The sequence below is a fragment of the Mytilus edulis genome, chromosome 2, assembly GCF_963676685.1.
Source record: "Mytilus edulis chromosome 2, xbMytEdul2.2, whole genome shotgun sequence".
Lineage (NCBI taxonomy): Eukaryota > Metazoa > Mollusca > Bivalvia > Mytilida > Mytilidae > Mytilus > Mytilus edulis.
Genome location: NC_092345.1, coordinates 94,812,282 through 94,840,103, shown reverse-complemented (window position 1 = coordinate 94,840,103; position 27,822 = coordinate 94,812,282). Strand labels below are relative to the sequence as shown.

The 27,822-nt window shown below is 31.8% G+C and overlaps 1 protein-coding gene across 2 annotated transcripts in view; it reads left to right on the top strand.

The window, feature by feature from the left end:
* Positions 1–3,004: 3,004 nt before the first annotated feature.
* The window catches only part of LOC139513534 (DNA-directed RNA polymerase I subunit RPA2-like), a 38,494-nt gene continuing 13,676 nt past the window's right edge, over positions 3,005–27,822 (top strand). The window contains exons 1-24 of one of the 2 annotated variants that reach the window (XM_071302135.1): positions 3,005–3,164; positions 6,000–6,077; positions 6,492–6,551; positions 7,171–7,245; positions 7,590–7,709; positions 8,767–8,832; positions 9,238–9,312; positions 9,679–9,777; positions 10,297–10,392; positions 10,578–10,654; positions 11,561–11,707; positions 12,231–12,284; positions 12,932–13,049; positions 13,395–13,482; positions 14,087–14,193; positions 14,815–14,950; positions 15,407–15,480; positions 16,146–16,352; positions 17,396–17,593; positions 21,176–21,283; positions 23,527–23,703; positions 26,360–26,443; positions 27,082–27,136; positions 27,665–27,761. In XM_071302135.1, the coding sequence (XP_071158236.1) occupies positions 3,078–3,164; positions 6,000–6,077; positions 6,492–6,551; positions 7,171–7,245; positions 7,590–7,709; positions 8,767–8,832; positions 9,238–9,312; positions 9,679–9,777; positions 10,297–10,392; positions 10,578–10,654; positions 11,561–11,707; positions 12,231–12,284; positions 12,932–13,049; positions 13,395–13,482; positions 14,087–14,193; positions 14,815–14,950; positions 15,407–15,480; positions 16,146–16,352; positions 17,396–17,593; positions 21,176–21,283; positions 23,527–23,703; positions 26,360–26,443; positions 27,082–27,136; positions 27,665–27,761 (2,483 nt within the window). In that variant the 5' untranslated portion in view covers positions 3,005–3,077. Of the gene's footprint in view, positions 3,592–5,049; positions 6,078–6,491; positions 6,552–7,170; positions 7,246–7,589; positions 7,710–8,766; positions 8,833–9,237; positions 9,313–9,678; positions 9,778–10,296; positions 10,393–10,577; positions 10,655–11,560; positions 11,708–12,230; positions 12,285–12,931; positions 13,050–13,394; positions 13,483–14,086; positions 14,194–14,814; positions 14,951–15,406; positions 15,481–16,145; positions 16,353–17,395; positions 17,594–21,175; positions 21,284–23,526; positions 23,704–26,359; positions 26,444–27,081; positions 27,137–27,664; positions 27,762–27,822 lie in introns of both variants that reach the window. The other variant, XM_071302136.1, reaches the window with a different exon arrangement.

Here is a 27,822-nt window from a genome sequence, read left to right as displayed (position 1 = left end):
AGAACGCCCTATAGTATACACTTGAAAAACAAACAACAGGGGATACTGTAGAACGTTCTCTTAGCCTAGTAGATACATCAAAAACAAACAATAGGGTATGCTATAGAACGTTCTATAGTTTATATATAATTTTGAGAAAACAAAAGGGGAACCTATAAAACGTCTTATAGTATATATATAATGTTGAGAAAACAGGGGATCCTGTAGACCGCCTAGGGGATCCTGTAGAACGCCCTATAGTATACACTTGAAAAACAAACAACAGGGGATCCTGTAGAACGTCTTATAGTAGATATATAATGTTGAGAAAACAGGGGATCCTGTAAACCGCCTATGGGATCCTGTAGAACGCCCTATAGTATACACTTGAAAAACAAACAACAGGGGATACTGTAGAAAGTTCTCTTAGCCTAGTAGATACATCAAAAACAAACAATAGGGTATGCTATAGAACGTTCTATAGTTTATATATAATTTTGAGAAAACAGGGGATCCCACAGACCAACCAAGGGATCCAGTAGAGAGTCATCTAGTATAAACATGATAAACAAACAACAGGGGATTATATAGAACGTTCTCTTAGCCTAGTAGATACATCAGAAACAAACAATAGGGTATCCTAAAGAACGTTCTATAGTTAATATATTATGTTCAGACAACAGGGGATATGGAGAACACGCCCTTTAGTATATTCATGACAAACAAACAATATGGGATCCTATATATATTTTTTTTCAAAAATTACAGGGCCCATAAAGGGCATAGAATCAGATACAATTGATTTACATAATTGGTAACAACAACAATAATAGAGGCATATACATATATATTTGGAATATAAGCAATGGTCAGAATCAAGCCAAAAACCACATATATATTGTGAATAAAAGAATAATAAAATTACATTATATATATGTATTTATTCTCAAATTGTTTACTTGACTTAGTGTCAGTGTTCATATCTAATCTCCTTAATTAAAAAAAGTCACCAATATAACAGCCCAGTTTTTCCATAAGAGTGACATTTTCTTGGGTCAAGAGCCATAAAATTTAGAAGATTTATTTAAATTTATAAAATTATAACAATTGTTAGAAATGTCTTGGAAAAAATCGTCCCTTTGAATATCATAAAGAGGGCATTCTAATAAAAAATGAAGCTCATCTTCAACTTTACCGAGTGAGCAATTAGAACAAAGACGCTCAGATCTTTCTACATGTTTTTTTGAATTTCTGTTTGTCTCAATTTTTAAAGAGTGAGCGCTTATTCTTAATTTACAAATTGACTGTCTTTTTTTTAAGTCCTGTAATTCTAAATACTTTTCTTTTTAAATCATTTTTTTTTTCCATTTTTCGGAGTTAATTGTTTGATGCTTCAGTTTATTCCAAAATGTGAAATTACTTTTACATAGTTGATTTTTAAGATACTGACATAAAGAACCAATTGATTGGTCAAAATTTGGTATTTCAATCTCTTTGAATATAATCTATACTACAATACCATGTATTTACATTAGAACTTTGTAACTGTATGTTTACAACATATAAATGCATCAAATAATCATCCTTCTTTCAAACGTTCCAGTCTATGACAATATTTTAACATTGATAAAATTATAGTAAAATACATAGGAAATCTACCAATCTCTGACATTACAGCTATATTACTTGACTTTCTATTTACACCAGGAATATATTTCATAAATTTGGTATGAGCTTTTTCGGAAGAATCCTGACCAAAAACTTGTTCCTATAGAACGTTCTATACTATATATAGTAGATATATATATATAATATTCAGACAACAAGGGATCCTGTAGACCCCCCCCCCCCCCCCAGCTGTAGACTGCCCAGGGGGTCCTGTAGAACGTCATTTAGTGTATACATGATAAACAAACAATATAAGGGATCCTATAGAACGTTTTGTAGTAGATATATAAGGTTCAGACAACAGGGGATCATGTAGAACGACCAGGGGATCCTGTAGAACGCCCTAACAGTAGCTTTATTGTAAACAAGTAACAATGGTTCCTATAGAACGTCCAGCTATAGTAGAATGGTCAGACAACAGGGGGTCACATTACAGATTCGTTTCTTTAAACGCAGACCAGTTTAAACACCCTCTCACACTCCTGTAAAGCCTTAGTACGTGTAACAATATATGTTTAACATGTGTAAGCTACATCTTTTTTTCAATTTGCCTACATAAAAATACTCTTTTAGACGGATAATAAAAATATTATTAACTCCATAGTATATCCAAAGCCGTGGGACCACGTGCATGTGACATTTGCAGGTCTTTACAACATAATTAAGGCACTAAGTCCTACTGTTTATCATATCTATATGAAATGTTTCATGTGTATCTTAAAAAGGAATCTGTATATATTTGTACTATGATATATGCTACTGTAATGCGGTACATTTTTCTTTTTTTCATGTGATAAAATAATAAATAAAGCAAATTCACCGTGTTACATGAAAGTTAATGATTTTGAATCGGTTTTTTTTAATAGCTGTACATGTTGAGAATATTCTATTTTTAGAATAAGTATTTTCAGAATCGTTTATAAATAGCCTATAAATAGAATATGCATAATTCATGATTCGTGACGTAGGGCGGTCTACGGGATCCCTTCTTCCGCTTACCATATACACGTGTGATATAAAAACAAAACAAGCTGGGTAACTAAGTTAATATATATATGTTCCTGAAAAAAGTGACGGATTGTGAGGAAAAGGGGGAGGGCCAATAAAAATGTCCTGTGCCCAAGTATCTATGATTCTCTTCGGGCCACCACAAAAAAAAACAATAGTGCCGAGAGTGGCGTAAAAGACAATAAATTAATCAATAATGCGTGTTCATGATATTCTCCTTGGTAACTGACGAACTGACGAATATTTTTAAAATACGGAATTCCAAACTACGTCCTACCCTGTAATACTATTATTATTTTTTTAATTTAGTCATCAAAACGTTTAATAAGACAGAAATATGTTCTATACATTCAAACCTTATATTTACGTAGACAACAACAACAAATGCACGTGGGAAGAAAATCAAAGAACTTTTGTTCAAAATGACAGAGACTGGGGATCGAATACAACCAAGTTTCAAAAATTTAACACATAAAGATTATGGCAGACCTAATGATAAGCAACATATGGTAAACCTTATAAGTTATATATTTGTTTATATCCGATCTGTAGACCCCCCTTTTTTCCCCTACTGTCGTTCTGACACTAGTCACAGAAACAACCGTTTCATACGTCAATTATGTCAATTGATGTTTCAAAATAACAAATGGATAACAAATGTTGAGTTAACACCTACATATTTTCACTAGAATCTGATAAACCTGTGCAATTTTTTAAGCATAAGACAAATTTATAGCTAGTTTCCACCAGTGGCAGTACATAATTTTTTTTTATAATATTGTCTATTGTCTATAATATGAGGCAGGCATTACCTGTGAATGGGGACGAAGTTGTTAAAAAAAAAGAAACGGAAATACTGTAACGTTTCCGATTTTGGTTCTGTTGTTAGGTATTTTACTTGTGACGTTATTTAAGTTATGACGTCTTATTACATTGGTTGTAATGAATTACATTGATTCCCCAGTTAGATAAAAACCGATAATTTCACATGTGAAATAAACGGGGTTATTTCACTCTCTGATGTCATACAACAATAGGCGTTGTCAAGACGTCGATAACGTCGGATCAAAACAAATTGTCAATGCGTAGGAAAAAGATATAGTTCCTTACCAAGGATCCGGAAATTTTTTCACCTAATTTCGGTCATTTTCATACAACTTAAAAGTTGATGCCCCTTTTCAAAAAATGATTGTCAAAATCACATTACTGCATGAGACTCATTATGAGTATGCTCATACTCGATCGTCATGTTCGTAGCATCAACAAACTTGTTTCACTGTTGCATCGCATTTACTTCATGATTTGTCCTACCATTTTCCAAAAATCGTTTAAGAGCAATTAAGGGAAGGCAACAGTTTATAAATAAAATGATTTTAATGACTCAAAACGATAATATTCTCAGTTATTGCTTACGTTTCCTTTGATTCTGAAGTCAAAATTCAAACCGGATGTACTGCGACAATACTAAAACGAACAATTCCGGACTCATTTCCGGGATTAGTTTTGTTTATCCAAATCACAGGAAATCATCGGCTTTTTAATATTTTACCTTTAATAGTGTAAGAATATTAATTAAAATAGTTGCACTAGCTTTATTTAGGATGAAATTATTTTATATTTACAATTAATTGTCTAAATCTGTGGAAGAGAATTTCAAACATGCGTATTACATAGTAAACAAAGCACGTGTGTTAGAAGTAAAAAAAATATTTTTTTCTATGAAATTAAACCAAGTTTTAATTTAATTTTAAATCATAATTGACAATTGTCTGACCTGTTGAGTAATTAAATAATGAAGCCAGTTGGTATGGAATTTTTATTTCTTTATAATAATAGTTTGGAGCTTGTGATTAATTGCCAGGTGTGAATTAAAAACACAGGTAAAGAGATTAGCAATCATTAGCCAATAGCTCCCCGAGGCATTAATATAGTTATTAGGAGGGCCCTCAGGATTATAACACTTTAATGAAGTGGCAGTTTAATTACAGGAAGTCGATAACAAAACAAAAATATGTTCAAAATGGCGATTTTGAAAGCTGATCTCAACGAAATGACCGAAATTATTACGGTTGAAAAATAAAATTTGACCTAAATCCCAATTAAAAGTTTAGGACATTATAGTTTCAGTTTAGGACATGACTGGCAAATATGACCGTTTCCGGACCCTTGTTCCTTACATTTTCCACATTAATTTCATAAAAAAAAAACATTTGCCAATGTAATAAAAAGAATAACTAATCGCCGTATTTGCCGTAATCACTCGTTTAATCCATGCGTCGTTCGGTCACGCGTTGTCTTATTTTTGATATTCAAATACGGCAATTAGTTCTACTATAAATGTTCAATGTAAACAAAGAAACACAATGCATCAGGTAACGTTAATTCATATCAAAGACAAAGAATTATTAAAAATGAAATATTGGCATTGTGTTCCTTGAGTTCCTATATTTTACTAGACTACTCAAAGTCTCACGACAACAAGACCGGAAGAAGGAAGTAGATTTCTGCGTTCTGCGCAAATGCGGGAATTAAAGAAAGCGACAAAAATATTTGAACGAATTTTCCCAAAATTAAAAAAAAAAAATAATAAATTATTGATTTTTCTACTTTAATAGGGGACTTCTTCCCCATATAAAAGTTTATATACAGGTTCGTCATTACAAATGGAAAAAGATGGTTGTAATTATACCTCAAAAACTAACCTGTGTAGTTGAAAAAGTTTGAAGGCCTTATCCAATATCCACCAGATACATTTGTACATTGTACTAGTTCAAATAATTATGACCTCTTGCAAGGTTATTTAATTTTTTTTCTGGGACGCCTTCCTAAGTAGGAAAATTATAATAGCCTTGCAAGACATCAGATATATTTGGACTAACATTGTAAATATACTATAAAAGTTAAATGCATTTTGTGTTTCAGAAAGATAAAATCTTTAAAAATGTTAAAAACAGAACAAAAATGCCCATCTAATTAAAAAATTTTTTTTTATCTTTCTGAAACACAAAAGGCATATTACATGTACGTTATATATTTAGTGAATGCCAGGCCTTAAACCTTTTCATTTCTTTATGAAGCAACACACCAATTCTTCTGGAAGAAGTCTTCTTCTTCAAGAATAAGAACAATTTTGCAATTGACATGCTTGATAATCCATCCAACATGATCATACTTTGATATCCTAATACCATTCCAGTTTGTATACCCATAGTTTATGTGCAATGGCCTTATCATTATAAATTGTTAACACAGTTATATTATCACAAGCTGTTAGACAGAACTTGCCCTAAATACCACTGCCTGTACAAATGTATGCTTAAATAGTGATTATTGTTGTTTTTCAGCCTCTTCAAGAGCTAACCAGACCCCATGTTGATTCATTTAATTACATGTTAGAGGAGGGATTAGGAAAGGCTGTGCAGGTAATTATACTTAACTTGATACAATATCAAAATAAAATAGAAATTGGTAAAGATGTCAATATGAGAAAGATTAGGAAATAAATGTTGACACTCAATTGTTTAAAAATTTAACATGATATTGGGTTCTGAATGTGCATCTGTAATGATAAAAAAAGCATGGTTGTGTGTCGTAGCTTCCAAAAGTCTGCTGGTTTCATTAACAGCTGTTCATTGTGTTGCACTTTTTTAAACAGGGTATACATTGACACAGTGAGTGAACTTCAAGATGTGAATGTTTTTTGAAGAGGTTAATGAACTGTGTATAGATATTGACAAATATAATGCTTCCCAGATTAGAGGGATCATAGAATGTAGAGCATGTAAAAACAAAAGAGCATTTTGATTTATTTTACTTTATGTATTTTACTGTTTCAGTTGATATACCCTGTGGAGTTTGCTTTACCAAATGGAGACAGAATATCATTTACAGTATTGGTATGCACATAATCATATTTAGTTTTATTTTTTACCCCAGTTTTTGCAACTACTAAAATTGGTCTTAACTATTTAGATTTTTTCAAATGACAAATTTTCCATGCAAAATACCTTGAAAGACATCATAATATTGACCCCTTCAGATTTTTTATCAAAAATAAAAAGGGTACATATGAAAATAGCATCCTCAAAAAGAAAAGTAATATGGAATTAAAAACAGCACAACAGAGACTTGTTAATGTTCAGTTTACTGACCTTTTAACTGTTTCAAAATTAAACTAAAAACTCTGTTGACGTACATATAAATACAGTATAGCTTGTTTTATTTTAAAGGAGTATAAATTTTGTAATTGCTAGGGCCATAAATTAAGCAAGCAATATTTTAATCGAACACTTTTATGTTTCTTAGTTTGATCTTCTTCAAAGTTGAAATTAATGCAGGGTGGTATCTTCCTAATTTCATCTAAATAGGAAATTTAGCCAAAATAAAACCTTAGCATGAATTCTTCATTTTACTCAACTTCTTCACAACTGGATTCTGGTTAGTAAATTACATGACCCGTGGTGGAACTGTACTGATATTACCATTTTAAATAATTGAATTGTTTATGTATTGTAGGATGCTAATGTATACAAGCCAGTGGTTTCTCAAAGTAACAAGACATCAGTCAACCTAAAAGTTTATCCTGCAGAAGTAAGGCATAGTTTTGTTATCATTTTATTAAGAAAGAGTTAAAATATAAAAATACAAAAGATAAAAAGATAAAAGTTGACTTTAATTTAAAACACTTTTATGGATTAAAGTAGCATACAGGAAACTCATGATCAGCTAGGGTAAACCAAGCAGACAGCAACAAATGGAATAGTAATTTGAAAAAGGATACCAGATCTAATTTGTTACTCAAAAAGCAATATTTAGCTATATATAGATATTGTTGATAATTTTTTAATGAAAATATGCATTAAAACATAATATTGACACCAGCTCAATTAAACCAACAACAAAAATCAAGAATATTTTTTTGTTTGTCTTTCCAGTGTCGACAGAGGTTTGTGACATACAAAGGGAATTTCCAGATAACATTTGTGTGGAAAATAAACAACAAACCGCAGGATACAGTTGAAAGAACTATTGGAGAAATTCCTATTATGGTTAAGGTTGGTAAACACCCTGTATTTCCTTATTGATCACAAGTATCATTTATTGTTGCTTGCGACAAAAGTCGCTACATACTAGACATCAGAAGGTGTAAACTGTCTTAATAAAACTTTATATAAACACTCCCTAGTAGTAGCTTTCCTAATTAAGTCTGATTCCCAGATCCCATAAACAATAGTTCAACTACATTTGCTGCATGGTATGACTGTAAGGTGTAGATGTCTGTCTGGCAGGGTTAATCTGACCTTGACCTCATTTACATGGATCATTGATGATGTTAAGTTTATGAGTTACTTGTAGTAGAACCTTCATACTGCAGACATTTGAAAATGAATCTAGATAAGTAAAGATGGTGAGAAAGTTCAGTGAGTGTTTTAAAACTTGCTTTTATTTTAAATTGAATGAAACAATTTTTCAATAGAACTATGTCATAAAGTGATAATTCTAAAAATTTAAATGATTTTTTTATTCAGAAATAATCTCATTAAATTGTTGTAATTTGAAAGGTTTTTGGGTAAATATTGCATGAAATGCAATCAAAACCCTATGTAACTGACTTGCATCACTTGATATCTAAATCTGCCAAGGATTATCACTACCTTTTTGATACACAAAATATAGTTCATTGATCATAACATTGTATACATCCTATCCTTGAACATTTCCAGAAATTTATCAATGAAATATATGCTGAGATATTCAAGTCACAAAACAATGTTAAATCTGTCAAGAAAATTACAGAACTTTCGCAAGGTGCAGGAATCTAATATCTGTCCTAAAAATATAAATGATGCCATTGTTAAATGTCATCTTTAAAAATTGGAGTTATCTCCCATTGTCCAGAATTGTAATGGATCAATTTAATGACTGCAATATTTAATTTTACTTTCCAATGATAAATTAATGCAATCTTTAACCTTCTGTGCTTACAAGCACTTTGATTATATCAGTTTCCACATGTTTCAGTCCAGATATATGATTTTGATTGTTGTTTACATGGAACAAAAATTAGAAAATCTTAATTTAAATTTTATGAACAATTTTCATTATTTTCAGTCAAAAAGATGTAACTTACAGGGATTATCACCAAAAGAACTAGTCAAACATGGAGAGGAGGCAGAGGTACTGTAAATTTCATTCCTGAATTGTAGCTACATGTAGGCTATTTTTATGTTCAAGTTGATTGATACAAATCAAGCCATTTTATGCTAATTATGGAGTATAGATGTCAAATTATGTCAAATCAAAGTTTTAATGAAATTTTTTAAGATAGTAAATTTTCTAAGGGATAAAAATGATAATATTGAGCACCTATGAGGCAATACAATATTTATGGTCATATTAAGAAGTGAAGATGTAATCCTTGTGCACAGATATAACAATGACATTTGGCCTATGAAAATTGGAAGTAGAAAGTATTGTTTTCACCAGCAATTTTCCATATCCTTCTAAAATTTATTGAATGAATCATAGATTAAAACATCATATTTCTTATTTTGTATGGAATTTATTATGAATATGTTACAGGAGATGGGAGGTTATTTCATAGTAAATGGATTGGAGAAGGTTATTAGAATGCTGATTATGCCTAGAAGAAATTATGTAAGTCATTTTGCAATTGTGAACATTTCCATTTTTAGGTCAAGTAATTCCATGGTGCCTTTTGACTTAAAAAGCTGATATATGAAACAATTAAAACTGCATATATTGATTGTTACTTTACAGGTTTTTAATGGCAAAAGTGTTTAGCAAAAAAAAGATCCACAAGTAAGTCAACTTTTGCCTATATTGTCAACTAGCTCCTTTAATGAGTTATTGCCCTTGGATGAGCAATTTTATGAAGTTTTTGCAGAAACTAAGACAGGTAAAGATCAACAATATGTAGCAATAATGTTCAATAAAATAAGATCTACAGACAAGTCAACATTGTTGAAATTGTGTCATTCAGCTGACTATTATTTATTGTAGGCTATGTGTATGATACGACCTTCATGGAGATCTAGAGGAAAACAATACACAGAGTATGGAGTCCAAATCAAATGTGTCAGACAAGATCAGACAGGCATGGTAAGTCAGTGGCTTCCCCTCAGTGTGTACTGGAGTATTCTAGGGTGCTTCTCTGATGATATAAATCTAGATAACTTATAATGAGGACAGTTACCTTGTGAGCTAGTGTATTTGAAATTATACAAATCTAGGAATATATTAATCTCTTTATCTCAATTTCTGAACATGAAAAGAAGCAAAAATACTTAATTCTACAATTATATTTGAAAATTAAAATTCCTTAAGCACTAACAAAAACATAAAAACACTCATAATACCACATCATAAACTGTTCAGAACAAGTTAGTTAGCCCTAACTTAGTATATGGTTATGGATATTTTCCAAAGGAGTTAAATGTGAAATGGCAGCAGACTTTCTGATGTATGATTGTGATAGTCTTTTCAAGATTTCATATTTTCCAGTGTTAGTTAATACAACAAGGAAGAGAAACGGACAAATACATGTAGTATCAGTGAAATATAGATATAGTATACAAAAAAATGTATTAAATGTACATCACTAATATCATCTACTTTCAGAATAATGTGCTTCACTACCTATCTAATGGGTCAGCGACTATAGGCTTTGGATATCTAAAGGAACTTTTCTATGTACCAGTCATGTTTATACTAAAGGTAATTTGAAGTATATCAAGAAAAACTGAAAAAAATAACAGAAGATATAAAGACAAAAATAAAGATGACAAATATGAAATGGATATTTGACAGTTTTTAGTTATATCTGAGTTATCTTATCTCACCAATTATGTTATAATAATGTTTTAAATTTGTATTAATGTTACTGACCACATATTTTACAGGGATTAATGAATGTTACAGACAAGTATATTTATGATCAGTTAGTTAACGGTAAAGAAGATGATTCATTTTATAAAGGGTAAGTGTTTAATTGGCAATTTTTTCAAATTCATACATTTTGTTGGGTTTTTTTTTTATATGATAAGCAAAGATTTATTTTACAGTTTGTTTACATTTTTTTTATTTCGAATGAATGTCATTCGTAAGTTGATAATCAGGTGACAGATTAATGGCATAATGATCTTGAAATTGTTGTAGAGCTACATGTATAAAAAAATATGAACAAACAACTCAGATCAATATTAATCAGAAAATCTTCTAACAAAAACACAGACCTGACATCCCAGGGTATGTATACATCCTCAAAGCAAAAAGACACTAGGTACAGATCTGAGAGTACAAACAGTCACTGACAGCTAGTTCAAAGCCAATAACAACTAATAAAAACATCATGTATAAAGACTATATCATGTGATTGTATATGAGTCAATATCCCTAATGCGCCTCGAAATGAGGAACTCAAAAGCAATGTGTAAACAAAAAATCTGTGTAGTGATATTGGACATGTTTCTATTTTTTACGAATGACTGAGCTCAACCATTTGTAGTGATTAGGAAAGTAGAGGAACATAGAATAAATGTATAAAAACTATGGAGCTATTAAATGTGTTCAAAGTATTAAATTTTCAAAGAACTTATTGTGTTTAAAAAGGAATTTTTTACAAGGAGGAGCCGCACCACGAAAGGATGTTCGTGGTATGCTAATTTATGGGAAAAGTAATCTCACTTCGTAGCCCTAAAATTTAACCACGTATTTGAAAATGTCAAAGCTTCGAAACGAGCTGTTATACATATCCATGTTTACGATATGGACTGAGCTACAGGAAAAAATGTTACCATTACCGCCTTTGTAAAAACAACTAAAGATATTGACCTGTATGTATTGTATGTCTATATCCTTTCTATATACTTGCATATTTTCACAGATGTATAGTATTTATGTTGAGACAAGCTTTAACAGAAGATCTTACTACTCAGACTAAAGTTCTACAATATATAGGATCAAAGTTCAGAATCAAATTACCTCTACCTGAATGGTATAGTGATGAAGAAGTTGGACAATTTTTAATCAGGTACATTATATATTTGGTCAGATTCTTCTTGTATTATATTGAGCAATGATGCAATGGAGTACACTTGTGCCACCTAAAAGAGGGACGAAAGATACCAAAGGGACAGTCAAACTCATAAATCTAAAACAAACTGACAACGCCATGGCTATAAATGAAAAAGACAAACAGACAAACAATAGTACACATGACACAACATAGAAAACTAAAGAATAAACAACACGAACCCCACCAAAAAACTAGGGGTGATCTCAGGTGCTCCGGAAGGGTAAGTGTATTGGTTTTCAAATTCATTATGATGCTAAAGCTACTTTCAAAAAGGTCTTCTTAAGTTACTTGAAGAGACTTTTCAAAACTCATTTCTAATGGCATGATCATCATGGATATTCCTTGATTCAATGTTTCCATTCCTTTATCCTGATCATAGACTTATGAACTCATTCATGTTTTACTTTTCAACAGATGTACTTAATACTTTGTATGTGAATATGGGATGTTTAATTGTCTTTCTCCTTTGTCTTTATAGGGAGTGCATATGTATACATCTAGAAAATAATACAGATAAATTCAATCTTTTAATGTAAGTATTGCTATGTATGTTAATTTACAGAATATACATTGTGTGGTAGAAAACATTACTCCAGAAGCTATTGCTTAGTTGGGATTTTTGAGATCATTCAGGGATTTTTTTCGATCATTCAATATTTCCTGCAAATTTTCTTATTTTTTATGCCAGTAACATAAAATTATATACTGACTTTAACAAATGCAGAATGTATAAGAAAACACATTACTATATACTGAAAATAATAGTTAACATGTGCTGTTATGAATCATACTGTAAGTTCTGATGACAAATGGCATTCTTTGTCATTTGTCTTATAAGTAACAAAATATATTTAATCTTGAAGTAGCAAGCCAAATTTTACGTAGCAAGCCAAACATGTAATCTTATTGTAGCTAGCCAAATTTGATGTAGCAAGCCAAATATTAAATCTTATAGTAGCAAGCCAAATTTAATGTAGCAAGCCAAATTTTACTTTACATCATTCAAATTTGACTGTTGGTGTTGTCTGGTAAATATCCAATGACTAAAACTCAGATATAAATAGCTTTGTACATGTGACCATATCCATTCATTCAAAAACTATTCACTCTTAACCACATAAACATGAATCAATTCAACCTTACAAATTAGGCTTTCTAAACTATTTTGTTGTTTTTCAGTTTCATGATAAGGAAATTATTTGCCTTTTCTAAAGGAGAATGTGCAGCAGAAAGTGCAGATAGTCCAGCCAATCAGGAATTGTTACTAGGTGGCCATCTCTATCTTGCTGTTCTTAAGGTAGACCATGGTAGATTGTTATAATGTTTTAATAAGATGACTGCTGTCATATATTGAATTGCTTTTGAAGAGACTTTCTCATGTTTTGCACTTTAAAAGTATTTATATAATAATGATTGTTGTTCAACTTATTTTTTTAGTGATTATTCAATATTGCGACTTTTGATGTCTGTAATTTATAAAACTTGTGATCAGGAGAATTAAGTCATTGTAAATCAAAATAAAATCAACAATCAAAAATAACTTTTTGTTGGTTTTTTTTTTATTGATTTTATATGCATAGAAATTGAAAACAAAAATTTAACGTGTTTGAAAATTATTCACATGTTTAAAACTTATCAACAGGAAAAGATAGAGGCATGGTTAATTTCATTGAAAGCAACTATACTAAGGAATGCTAAAACTAAAGAAGGAACCTACAAGTTAACTAGCAGTAAGTATATATACATGACTGTTATCAGGAGGCAATTAAATTAAAAAGATTAGAGTTGTTGAAGTCAGTCAGCAGTTAGTAAATACAGTTAATATTGGCAGTATTCATTGTTCATATCAAATAAAGTGTATAAAGTTGTGAAGTAAGTACCTATGGAGTATTTCATGGTCAGCTTTTAGAATAATTTAAAAAACGTAAATACATAAGAAATTTCATTTGCTTATGTTCATTAATGAATCTGAATCCAGAAAAGCACTTTAATGCACTAAATTAATGAAGTGATTTCGATTTATAGAATACAATTCTTTGCATATCCAGAAGTATTATTTATCTGGTTATTTAATTTACATGTACCTAGTAGGGTAATATCTACATGTAAGGATTGTCATCTACCTATCAGCATAACATTAGAGATTTAACAGTCAATCAAGACATAAAGATTTATACAACTGTTTTATATAGTTTGTGGAGAAGTTAAATTTTAGTAGATATAAAATTATTTTAAAAAGATATAGTCTTTTATTTGCTATTTTTCCTGTAAGAACATATCTCCTTCAAATAAAACTTGAGTCCACCTAAACAAAAACTTTATTTACATTTGTAGAAACACTGGAAGATGCATTTAGACACACAGCAGACGTTGGTAAATCTGTAGAATATCTACTATCAACTGGTAACCTGATATCAAGGTCAGGGCTAGGTTTAATGCAGGTATATATAAAGTTATGGATGTGCTACATCATTTAGATATCAACCCTGCAACATCATATAAACAATAAAAGACATATGGTGGTCGAGGTCAAAATTTTATCTTCAAACAACATGAGACGGCCAAATATTTCCTGAATCTAGGCAAATTGTGAATTATTTGAAAGGAGACATAAAAGATCCATCATAAGTGTTCAATGAACAAAATTACTAACATACATTATTAAACTAGTGGCGAGATTCTGGTTTTTGGAAACATAAGCATGTTATGCTTGTTATTAGGTGGCTCAACTTTCCCCAATTTTTTTCAATCAGTGTAAAACAAAAAAAGAAACAGAAACAAATAAAAGTTGTACAAATAAGAAAATATGATTTATAAAAGTTAATAAGGAAGATAATTTCTGTACTCAATGTTTTTCCTGTAAAGAATTTATCACAAAAGAGAGGGAAAATAATGATTAATAACCTATACAATTTCCAAATGCACTATGTAGATCACTTTTTTAACATACGGTTAATCCATTGATTAAACAAATATTTAATTATTAAATATCAGGTTTAGCAGACATGATTATCATCACAATTATGTACCATAATAACATAGACATTACATTATGTTGACAGACATCAGGGTTAGCAGTTGTGGCAGACAAACTAAATTTCTACAGATATCTTTCACATTTCCGTTCTGTTCATAGAGGAGCTTTCTTTGCTGAAATGAGAACAACAGCAGTCAGAAAATTTCTTCCAGAGGCTTGGGGTAAAAAATTTATTTTACATGTATAAAATTAAGAAGGTAAATGGGGGATGTGTCAAAGAGACAACAACCCGACCAAAGAGCAGAAAACAGCTGAAGGCCATCAATGGGTCTTCAACACAGCGAGAAAATCCCGCACCCAGTACTATGTTAGAGATACAATAATGAGAATCCCTCATATTGAATTGGGATTTTAACTTAATTGAAAACAACTAGTAAAACTATAAATTGAAGTTCAGTGTTCCTAGATAATAAATCTCATGAACAATAAAGTAATTGAGAGGAGATATATATTAATGAAAAGGATTTAAGAACTGCATCAAACTATCAGCTGTTCTGTCATTTTTTGAAACACCATGAAAAGAAATAAGTTTTAGAGAAGAAATAGAGAAGAAATTCAATCTTCAAATAAGAAATCGCGTTGAAAGATGATATTCAAGATTTTTAAATTGTTTTCAGGTTTTTTATGTCCTGTACACACCCCTGATGGAGCCCCTTGTGGTCTCTTAAATCATATGACAGCATTTTGCCAGGTAAGGAATGTAAATGTGTTGTTATTTTGTTTGATTTTTTTTGTGCTTTGTTTTTTTCGACAAAACAGTTGTCAGTGTTGTGTGGTATATTAATGTGTCTGTCTGTCGACTTATGAAACTTTCATAATGCAACACAGAGAACAAGTCTCATTCTGAACTTCCTTAAATTTGGTCTAAGGATTTCTATATAGTTGCAGTCTTTAGAGTCTTCCATAAAAATTAGCGGTATGGTTGTGAGAAGATAGTCAATTTGTTAATGCAAAACTCACTTTTGGTTAAATATTGTCATTGCTGATATCATTAAAGTCTCATTGTCTCAATGAATTGCAGGTTATACTAAAATTGTAAGCTGATTATTTGGATTCATATGTATCAATTTAAAAAAAACTTTACATGAGGCTTTCATTTTCCTCGTAAAAATTTCAAGTAGAATGATTAGTTAGCATGCTTTTCTGCAGCAACATAAAACTAACACATAGAGATTTAGAGAATAGTAAATTTGTATAGCTTGCTGTTTGGTGTGAGCCAAGGCTCCCTGTTGAAGACTGTACTTTGACATATAATGGTTTACTTTTACATGTTTTACAGATTGTGACTTGGATGGAAAGTTGTATCATTGGCAAGCATACATATTTATCACTAAATATTTGTAATCATTTTTACAGGCTGTCAACATACAGTATCCAACAGCACATCTATACAAGTTACTAATATCACTTGGTGTGACACCATTTGATGCTCCTCCACCTGGGAACCTTAAGGACTGCTTCCCTGTTCTACTGGATGGTAGACACATGGGATATCTTCATTCATCTATAGCTAAAAAAGTAGAACAGAAATTGAGGGTTATGAAAGTCAAAGGTTTGAAACAGGTTTGCAATTAAAAAATTTAAGGCTTGTAATTTTAGAATTTGATAGGTGCATACATTTTTATGAATCTGTGACAACAAACAATGGTGCAAGATTAATGAGTGCTATTTCTGTGTCTGTTGAAGAAGAATGTCATAAGCAGAAGTTAAAGTGATCTTATTTACTAATTGTGATGTATCTTCTGTAATATGTTCCTCATTAATAAGAATGTTAAAATAAATTCATAATTTACTGTAGATAAGATAAGATTTATTTTTATTAAAGTGTCACCATCCATTACAATATCTATAAAGTCATAAGAACCTAACATTTACATATAAGTGAAATGATGCCAGCCGAAAACGACTTATGAGACACTATCATTAAAACAAACATCTAATACATACATAAAAGGACAGCTTTGTTACATTTAAAAAGTATTTCGTAAATAAAAAATAAAAATAAAAAACGTATATAATTTCTAGATAAACATGATAAAGGGAACTAGCAAAAAGAGGAACCATATTCTCATTACACATAAGATAACGAAGTTTTTCAATATCTCATAAATACTCAAAATCAACATTTAAAAGACAGGCTTTGGCATATAATTCATGCTTGATATCAGTAAAAACAACAATTAAAAAGAAAGTGTTTTTCATCTTCAATTTGGCAACTATCACAAAAAATACATAAACGATCTAGTATAGGATTATAGACAAAAACTTTATTGAACTGTTTTGATTCTTTGCTGTAATGTAATTTATATTGTGCAATTTTTTTAAATCAAAATACATTCACCCAGTATATTTTCAAGCACTCTCTTATATTTTGTGAGGATAATATTTGTGAAAAAAGTAATGATGAAAACCAAAAAAATTGAAACTTTCAGTAAATAAACCAAAATTTGTTACATATAAAAAAACAAAAGATAAATTTTAAGATTAAGCAATTGTAAATTGAATTATATGAGTTCTCCCTTGTTAATTTTAAAATCATTTCGATAAATCATAAGTGACAACTTTTTTGTGAATTCTAGGCTATTATCAGTTAATATATTTTTCAGGTTCCCACAATGATGGAGATATGTCTGATTCCCAAGACAGAATTTGCTAGTCAGTATCCAGGTCTGTACCTGTTTACAACACCAGCTAGGATGATGAGACCAGTCAAGAACCTAGCATTAGATACAACAGAGATGATTGGATCATTTGAACAAGTTTATATGGATATCTGTATCAATCAGAATGAGGCTATTCCTGGGGTAAGTTTGATCCTTTGAAAAAATTTAAGGGGGCTTGCGAGTATAAATCATTTTTAGCTCACCTGGCCCGAAGGGCCAAGTGAGCTTTTCTCATCACTTGGCGTCCGGCGTCCGTCGTCCGGCGTCCGTCGTCCGTCGTCCGTCGTCGTCGTCGTCCGTCGTTAACTTTTACAAAAATCTTCTCCTCTGAAACTACTGGACCAAATTAAACCAAACTTGGCCAAAATCATTATTGGGGTATCTAGTTTAAAAATTGTGTCCGGTGACCCGCCCAACCAACCAAGATGGCCGCCATGGCTAAAAATAGAACATAGGGGTAAAATGCAGTTTTTGGCTTATAACTCAAAAACTAAAGCATTTAGAGCAAATCTGACATGGGGTAAAATTGTTTATCAGGTCAAGATCTATCTGCCCTGAAATTTTCAGATGAATCGGACAACCCGTTGATAGGTTGCTGCCCCTGAATTGGTAATTTTGAGAAAATTTAGCTGTTTTTGGTTATTATCTTGAATATTATTATAGATAGAGATAAACTGTGAACAGCAAAAATGTTCAACAAAGTAAGATCTACAAATAAGTCAACATGACCAAAATGGTCTGTTGACCCCTTTAGAAGTTATTGCCCTTTATAGTCAATTTTTAACCATTTTTCGTAAATCTTAATTATCTTTTACAAAAATCTTCTCCTCTGAAACTACTGGACCAAATTAAACCAAACTTGGCCACAATCATCATTGGGGTATCTAGTTTAAAAATTGTGTTTGGTAATCCGGCCAACCAACCAAGATGGCCGCCATGGCTGAAAATAGAACATAGGGGTAAAACGCAGTTTTTGGCTTATCACTCAAAAATCGAAGCATTTTAATAGAGCAAATCTGACATGTAGTAAAATTGTTTATCAGGTCAAGATCTATCTGCCCTGAAATTTTGAGATGAATTGGACAACTCGTTGATAGGTTGCTGCCCCTGATTGGTAATTTTAAGGAAATTTTGCTGTTTTTGGTTATTATCTTGAATATTATTATAGATAGAGATAAACTGTAAACAGCAAAAATGTTCAGCTAAGTAAGATCTACAAATAAGTCAACATGACCAAAATGGTCTGTTGACCCCTTTAGGAGTTATTGCCCTTTATAGTCAATTTTTAACCATTTTTCGTAAATCTTAATTATCTTTTACAAAAATCTTCTCCTCTGAAACTACTGGACCAAATTAAACCAAACTTGGCCAAAATCATTATTGGGGTATCTAGTTTAAAAATTGTGTCCGGTGACCCGCCCAACCAACCAAGATGGCCGCCATGGCTAAAAATAGAACATAGGGGTAAAATGCAGTTTTTGGCTTATAACTCAAAAACTAAAGCATTTAGAGCAAATCTGACATGGGGTAAAATTGTTTATCAGGTCAAGATCTATCTGCCCTGAAATTTTCAGATGAATCGGACAACCCGTTGATAGGTTGCTGCCCCTGAATTGGTAATTTTGAGAAAATTTAGCTGTTTTTGGTTATTATCTTGAATATTATTATAGATAGAGATAAACTGTGAACAGCAAAAATGTTCAACAAAGTAAGATCTACAAATAAGTCAACATGACCAAAATGGTCTGTTGACCCCTTTAGAAGTTATTGCCCTTTATAGTCAATTTTTAACCATTTTTCGTAAATCTTAATTATCTTTTACAAAAATCTTCTCCTCTGAAACTACTGGACCAAATTAAACCAAACTTGGCCACAATCATCATTGGGGTATCTAGTTTAAAAATTGTGTTTGGTGATCCGGCCAACCAACCAAGATGGCCGCCATGGCTGAAAATAGAACATAGGGGTAAAACGCAGTTTTTGGCTTATCACTCAAAAATCGAAGCATTTTAATAGAGCAAATCTGACATGTAGTAAAATTGTTTATCAGGTCAAGATCTATCTGCCCTGAAATTTTGAGATGAATTGGACAACTCGTTGATAGGTTGCTGCCCCTGATTGGTAATTTTAAGGAAATTTTGCTGTTTTTGGTTATTATCTTGAATATTATTATAGATAGAGATAAACTGTAAACAGCAAAAATGTTCAGCTAAGTAAGATCTACAAATAAGTCAACATGACCAAAATGGTCTGTTGACCCCTTTAGGAGTTATTGCCCTTTATAGTCAATTTTTAACCATTTTTCGTAAATCTTAATTATCTTTTACAAAAATCTTCTCCTCTGAAACTACTGGACCAAATTAAACCAAACTTGGCCACAATCATCATTGGGGTATCTAGTTTAAAAATTGTGTCCTGTGACCCGGCCAACCAATCAAGATGGCCGCCATGGCTAAAAATAGAACATAGGGGTAAAATGCAGTTTTTGGCTTATCACTCAAAAACTAAAACATTTAGAGCAAATCTGACATGTGGTAAAATTGCTTATCAGGTCAAGATCTATCTGCAACAACAAAAGAAAGAGAGTTTTTAACGACCTCAGCTGGCTATACAACCCTTGCACAATCAACTGAATTTTGCAGAAATCATTAATAGGATAGATTGCCCTTATATGATAATTTTTTATTACCTTTTTGTTTTTTTTGGCAAAGTGGGGGGGGGGGGGGGGGGGGGGGGGTTGCGCAACAACAAAACTACTTCACAACTTTCTCATTACTTTGCATTTCTTGTTAGATAAATTTTACAAAAATTCTCCCCTGAAACAACTGTTGAATTTAAACAAACTTGGTTTAAATCACCACAAGGATATCCAGGGACCACTGTGTATGATGACCCTGCCTGCCCACATGGCTGAAATAAAACATAGGTTTCAAATGCACTTTTAGTATCTAAACGACAGTACAACAGTTGCGTTTATCATGCAACAATTGTAAATAAAAATATCAGGTGAGCGACACAGGGTCCTTGGACCCTCTAGTTTTTATAAATATAGGATTTAGCTATTTTTTTCTATAGACAAACTTTATCCTTTACTTAATAGAAAAATAAAATAAAAATATGGGGTCGCCGTTCATTTGAGCTCACAATCTGCCTCCAAAAATAGCATGCATTATTGTTAATGTACTTTTTTTCTGTTGAACTAATAGGAGAAAAAAAAGGTAATATCGAAATAAAAAAAGAACTAAATTACAGAAATCGCTAAAATTTTACAATAGTTTAGTTTAAGTGCAGCTTATTTAAAAAGAAATATAGGTCACCGATAAGTTAAAAAAGATATTTCAATTTTAATGCAAAAAATGGCATTATTTCACCAAAGGGAGATAATTTGGACCTTTTTCAACGATATAAAGTTATCTGTGGCCATAAAGAATTGATATTTTGGTTGATTTTTGTACCATATCATAAAGTTACAACTGATAGTGTAATAAGAAAAATTTCTAATGAAAAAAAAAAATGTTTAAAATTTTGCTGATTTTTTTGTACCCTCGAGCCTCCTTAAATTAATTTCTGAAGCAACCAGAGCTACGCTATTCTTGAGGTAGGTTTGACCATGATAACAAGTTTAAATGGATATCTATATGTTTATGTATATTTTACATTAATAATTGTCAATTTTTTTATGAATAAGGCTATCTAATTTAACAAGGAAATGTCTATTTTCAGGTGACAACACATGAAGAATTTAGTGAAATTAGAATGTTATCATCTTTAGCTTGTCTAACACCTTACTCAGACTGTAACCAGAGTCCTAGGAACATGTATCAATGTCAGGTAAATTAGAATGTTATCCTCTTTGGCTTGTCTGACACCTTACTCAGACTGTAACCAGAGTCCTAGGAACATGTACCAATGTCAGGTAAATTAGAATGTTATCATCTTTGGCTTGTCTGACACCTTACTCAGACTGTAACCAGAGTCCTAGGAACATGTACCAATGTCAGGTAAATAAGAATGTTATCATTTTTGGCTTGTCTAACACCTTACTCAGACTGTAACCAGAGTCCTAGGAACATGTACCAATGTCAGGTAAATTAGAATGTTATCATTTTTGGCTTGTCTAACACCTTACTCAGACTGTAACCAGAGTCCTAGGAACATGTACCAATGTCAGGTAAATTAGAATGTTATTATTTTTGGCTTGTCTAACACCTTACTCAGACTGTAACCAGAGTCCTAGATACATGTACCAATATCAGGTAAATTAGAATGTAATCATTTTTGGCTTGTCTAACACCTTACTCAGACTGTAACCAGAGTCCTAGATACATGTACCAATGTCAGGTAAATTAGAATGTTATCATTTTTGGCTTATCTAACACCTTACTCAGACTGTAACCAGAGTCCTAGATACATGTACCAATGTCAGGTAAATTAGAATGTTATCATTTTTAGCTTGTCTAACACCTTACTCAGACTGTAACCAGAGTCCTAGGAACATATACCAATGTCAGGTAAATTAGAATGTTATCATTTTTGGCTTGTCTAACACCTTACTCAGACTGTAACCAGAGTCCTAGGAACATGTACCAATGTCAGGTAAATTAGAATGTTATCATCTTTGGCTTGTCTGACACCTTACTCAGACTGTAACCAGAGTCCTAGGAACATGTACCAATGTCAGGTAAATTAGAATGTTATCATCTTTGGCTTGTCTGACACCTTACTCAGACTGTAACCAGAGTCCTAGGAACATGTACCAATGTCAGGTAAATAAGAATGTTATCATTTTTGGCTTGTCTAACACCTTACTCAGACTGTAACCAGAGTCCTAGGAACATGTACCAATGTCAGGTAAATTAGAATGTTATCATCTTTGGCTTGTCTGACACCTTACTCAGACTGTAACCAGAGTCCTAGGAACATGTACCAATGTCAGGTAAATAAGAATGTTATCATTTTTGGCTTGTCTAACACCTTACTCAGACTGTAACCAGAGTCCTAGGAACATGTACCAATGTCAGGTAAATTAGAATGTTATCATTTTTGGCTTGTCTAACACCTTACTCAGACTGTAACCAGAGTCCTAGGAACATGTACCAATGTCAGGTAAATTAGAATGTTATTATTTTTGGCTTGTCTAACACCTTACTCAGACTGTAACCAGAGTCCTAGATACATGTACCAATATCAGGTAAATTAGAATGTAATCATTTTTGGCTTGTCTAACACCTTACTCAGACTGTAACCAGAGTCCTAGATACATGTACCAATGTCAGGTAAATTAGAATGTTATCATTTTTGGCTTATCTAACACCTTACTCAGACTGTAACCAGAGTCCTAGATACATGTACCAATGTCAGGTAAATTAGAATGTTATCCTCTTTGGCTTGTCTGACACCTTACTCAGACTGTAACCAGAGTCCTAGGAACATGTACCAATGTCAGGTAAATTAGAATGTTATCATCTTTGGCTTGTCTGACACCTTACTCAGACTGTAACCAGAGTCCTAGGAACATGTACCAATGTCAGGTAAATTAGAATGTTATCATCTTTAGCTTGTCTAACACCTTACTCAGACTGTAACCAGAGTCCTAGATACATGTACCAATGTCAGGTACAGTACTCAACATACTTTACTTGCCCATTGTAGGGAAATACATTATTGTGAGAAAACTGGCATGTCTCATATTGCTTTATTACATGATTGTGATCTTTAGTATTTCAAAATTTTAAGTATGTTTTTCTGTTTATTTAAAAAGAATTTGTTCCAATGTTTTTTAAGAACTTTCTCTTCTGAAATTATTTTGTTAATTTATACAAAACTTATTCTTTATCATTTATGGAGTATTTTCCTAAGAACCAAAATTAAGTAAATGTTGCTATGGTTTTGCCTTACAGATTTATTTTCTGATTAAATCACTATTTTGTTTAGGTACAAGGTGAGCCATTCAGGCTTCTTAATTATAACTAAAAATATTGTATAAGTTTATTAGCAAAATAAGATTGTCTGAATAAACAGTATTTCAAAATATTTAGAGAAATTGCTAGTTCTGTCTATTTTTCCTCTTACAGATGGGTAAACAGACTATGGGAACACCATGCCATGCCTACAAGTACAGAGCTGATAATAAATTATACAGAATACAGACACCTCAATCACCAATGGTTAGACCAGGCATGCATGATCACTACGATGTAGACAACTATCCCATGGGAACTAATGCTGTGGTAGCAGTTATATCATACACAGTAAGTTTTTGTATTAATTGTCTGAATTCACACATCTGATGTTTGCTATAGGCATACATATTGACTAATGCTGTGGTAGAAGTTATATCATACACAGTGAGTTTGTGTATTAATTGTCTGAATTCACACATCTGATGTTCGCTATAGGCATACATATTGACTAATGCTGTGGTAGCAGTTATATCATACACAGTAAGTTTGTGTATTAATTGTCTGAATTCACACATCTGATGTTCGCTATAGGCATACATATTGACTAATGCTGTGGTAGCAGTTATATCATACACAGTAAGTTTGTGTATTAATTGTCTGAATTCACACATGTGATGTTCGCTATAGGCATACATATTGACTAATGCTGTGGTAGCAGTTATATCATACACAGTGAGTTTGTGTATTAATTGTCTGAATTCACACATCTGATGTTCGCTATAGGCATACATATTGACTAATGCTGTGGTAGCAGTTATATCATACACAGTGAGTTTGTGTATTAATTGTCTGAATTCACACATCTGATGTTCGCTATAGGCATACATATTGACTAATGCTGTGGTAGCAGTTATATCATACACAGTGAGTTTGTGTATTAATTGTCTGAATTCACACATCTGATGTTTGCTATAGGCATACATATTGACTAATGCTGTGGTAGAAGTTATATCATACACAGTAAGTTTGTGTATTAATTGTCTGAATTCACACATCTGATGTTTGCTATAGGCATACATATTGACTAATGCTGTGGTAGCAGTTATATCATACACAGTAAGTTTGTGTATTAATTGTCTGAATTCACACATCTGATGTTCGCTATAGGCATACATATTGACTAATGCTGTGGTAGCAGTTATATCATACACAGTGAGTTTGTGTATTAATTGTCTGAATTCACACATCTGATGTTCGCTATAGGCATACATATTGACTAATGCTGTGGTAGCAGTTATATCATACGCAGTGAGTTTGTGTATTAATTGTCTGAATTCACACATCTGATGTTTGCTATAGGCATACATATTGACTAATGCTGTGGTAGCAGTTATATCATACACAGTGAGTTTGTGTATTAATTGTCTGAATTCACACATCTGATGTTCGCTATAGGCATACATATTGACTAATGCTGTGGTAGCAGTTATATCATACACAGTGAGTTTGTGTATTAATTGTCTGAATTCACACATCTGATGTTCGCTATAGGCATACATATTGACTAATGCTGTGGTAGCAGTTATATCATACACAGTGAGTTTGTGTATTTATTGTCTGAATTCACACATCTGATGTTCGCTATAGGCATACATATTGACTAATGCTGTGGTAGCAGTTATATCATACACAGTGAGTTTGTGTATTTATTGTCTGAATTCACACATCTGATGTTCGCTATAGGCATACATATTGACTAATGCTGTGGTAGCAGTTATATCATACACAGTAAGTTTGTGTATTAATTGTCTGAATTCACACATCTGATGTTTGCTATAGGCATACATATTGACTAATGCTGTGGTAGCAGTTATATCATACACAGTAAGTTTGTGTATTAATTGTCTGAATTCACACATCTGATGTTCGCTATAGGCATACATATTGACTAATGCTGTGGTAGCAGTTATATCATACACAGTAAGTTTGTGTATTAATTGTCTGAATTCACACATCTGATGTTCGCTATAGGCATACATATTGACTAATGCTGTGGTAGCAGTTATATCATACACAGTAAGTTTGTGTATTAATTGTCTGAATTCACACATCTGATGTTTGCTATAGGCATACATATTGACTAATGCTGTGGTAGCAGTTATATCATACACAGTAAGTTTGTGTATTAATTGTCTGATCACAAACATCTGATTTTCACTTGGGCATCCATGGCAACAGAATTTCCGTTGCCATGGCTGTTATTCACAAAATTGGTATATTTAACAGTCTGGTTTCAGTGTTTAAGAATTTTAAGATGAATTCTTAAGAATTTAAACAACTGGAAGCTGTTCAGTTGAAATTTGTTAGACTTCATGTCAGTATGCTATATGGTGTAAATTAGTTTCAGATTCATCAAGGATCAACTTCTTGTTTACCGAATACTTATGTTTTGTATATAACACATATAGGCCATGCATGAAATTTTGGTAGCATTTTTCTAGGGAGCTACAAATAAGTGCTCCCTGTCATTTGTATCAGGCTTCATGCGAATATGCTTTACAATGTATTACATAATCAGAATGCATGTAATTGCTATTTAACTTCCTGTTTAAAAATACTTAAAAGTGGCGGTATCATAAAAGTTCTAATAGTATTTCCTTAAAATGTTATTTGTAGGTAATATTGATTGTTGTTTTAAAACAGATTGTAACTCCAAACAAGATATATTTTTTTATTCATTATCATTTTGAAAAAGCCATGTTATTTTATGTTTATGACAAAGCACCAAACAATGTATTATCTATTTAACCATTTATTGGAACAGACTTAATCCTAGCTACTTCAGGTCTATTGTCAAATAACAAGTATGTAAGCTTTATATGGTTTTACAAATGTATCTTAAACTATTTACATCATTGTCAATGCATTCGTACATTTGCGACCTGACTACTATTTGTGTCATCAGAAATTGAACAAATTTTCAATGCTTTTCATTTGTTTTTAGGGTTATGATATGGAAGATGCCATGATTTTGAATAAATCAGCATTTGATAGAGGATTTGCACATGGATCTATTTATAAGTCTGAGGTAATGTATCAGACTGTTTACACTGTCAAATGGTGTATCATTTGAAACATATATTTTATATACAGCATTTAATTTAACTCTTAAAATATGGATTTATCCACTAAAAGTAAAGATAAGAAAAGATATGTGGAATATTAAAGAGATACATTTTTCTATTGACACCTTTTTTCTTTCAAAAACTATGAAAAAATAACAAGGATTTTTTAAACTATATGTAATAAAATTATGAAAAGAAAAGAAGGGGTTTGCAGACAAAATTTTCAAAGGCACTAAAGGGATAAGACCAAAGGATTCCAAATATCTAGCAAAAGAAGGAAGACTCTACATTAATCTGAAATGAAATGGAAACACATGACATCTTCTTTAGTTGAATAAATCAAATCAACCAATAATAATTACATTTTGTTGAGATTGTTTATAGGAGTCAGAATAATAATTTCTCATTGTAAATAAAAATTGTAGTCTTGACATTTTGAGAACATGTAGTGAGAACTATTTAAGATGAAAGAGAAATTTTCTTCTTTGTTAGAATGTATTGTCTAGCCTTGCAGTGTACATTCATTCAACTATCAACCCATTATTCATCAACATTCAAAATCTGAAATCAACCACTCTATATCACCTTACTCTATTTTCAGCTGATTGATCTGAGGAAGAAAGCACAGGACAAATACAGAACAGTGCTAGTATTTGGTAGGAAACGTATTATGAATATCATGATGTTTACATTATACCAGTATGTAGTTATAAATGGGGTCCATCTTTATAAATTTAATTTGTAATACCTAAAAATAGTATGTAATGTTTTTTTATGATATGGCCTTGCTAACTATGTATCAAAAGATCTATAAAATGTAGCATAATTGTCATTGCACAGTATTTCATTATGACCATTTATATCCAATAGACCCTATTGCTATTTGAGAATCTGTGACACTTGACCAGAGAATTTAAGCCACTTGAAATATGGATGTCATACAACAATCAATTTTCCTTTGCAGCCTCAGAAATTCTTCTCTTGTGATGTCAAAAATGTAGGTGAATGTGTGTGGTTAACAGCCATGTCTGACAAATAGGGATAATATGTATTTAACAAGTATCCACTACTGTTTAACTTGGTGTGAAGCAATAATTTGTGAACTCTGATATGATATTGTTTTGTTGCCAAATAATATTGTATGTTTTAAAACTTAAAATGATAATTTTATGTTGTTGACATAGGAAGTAAAGCAGGTGACAAAAGAACAGAAGGAAAACTGGATCCTGATGGATTACCTCCTATTGGTACCTATCTACAGGATGGAGATGTTTATTACAGGTACCAGTAACTTGTTTTGGAACATATATTTTGAAGGACTATTACAAACAAAACATTTATC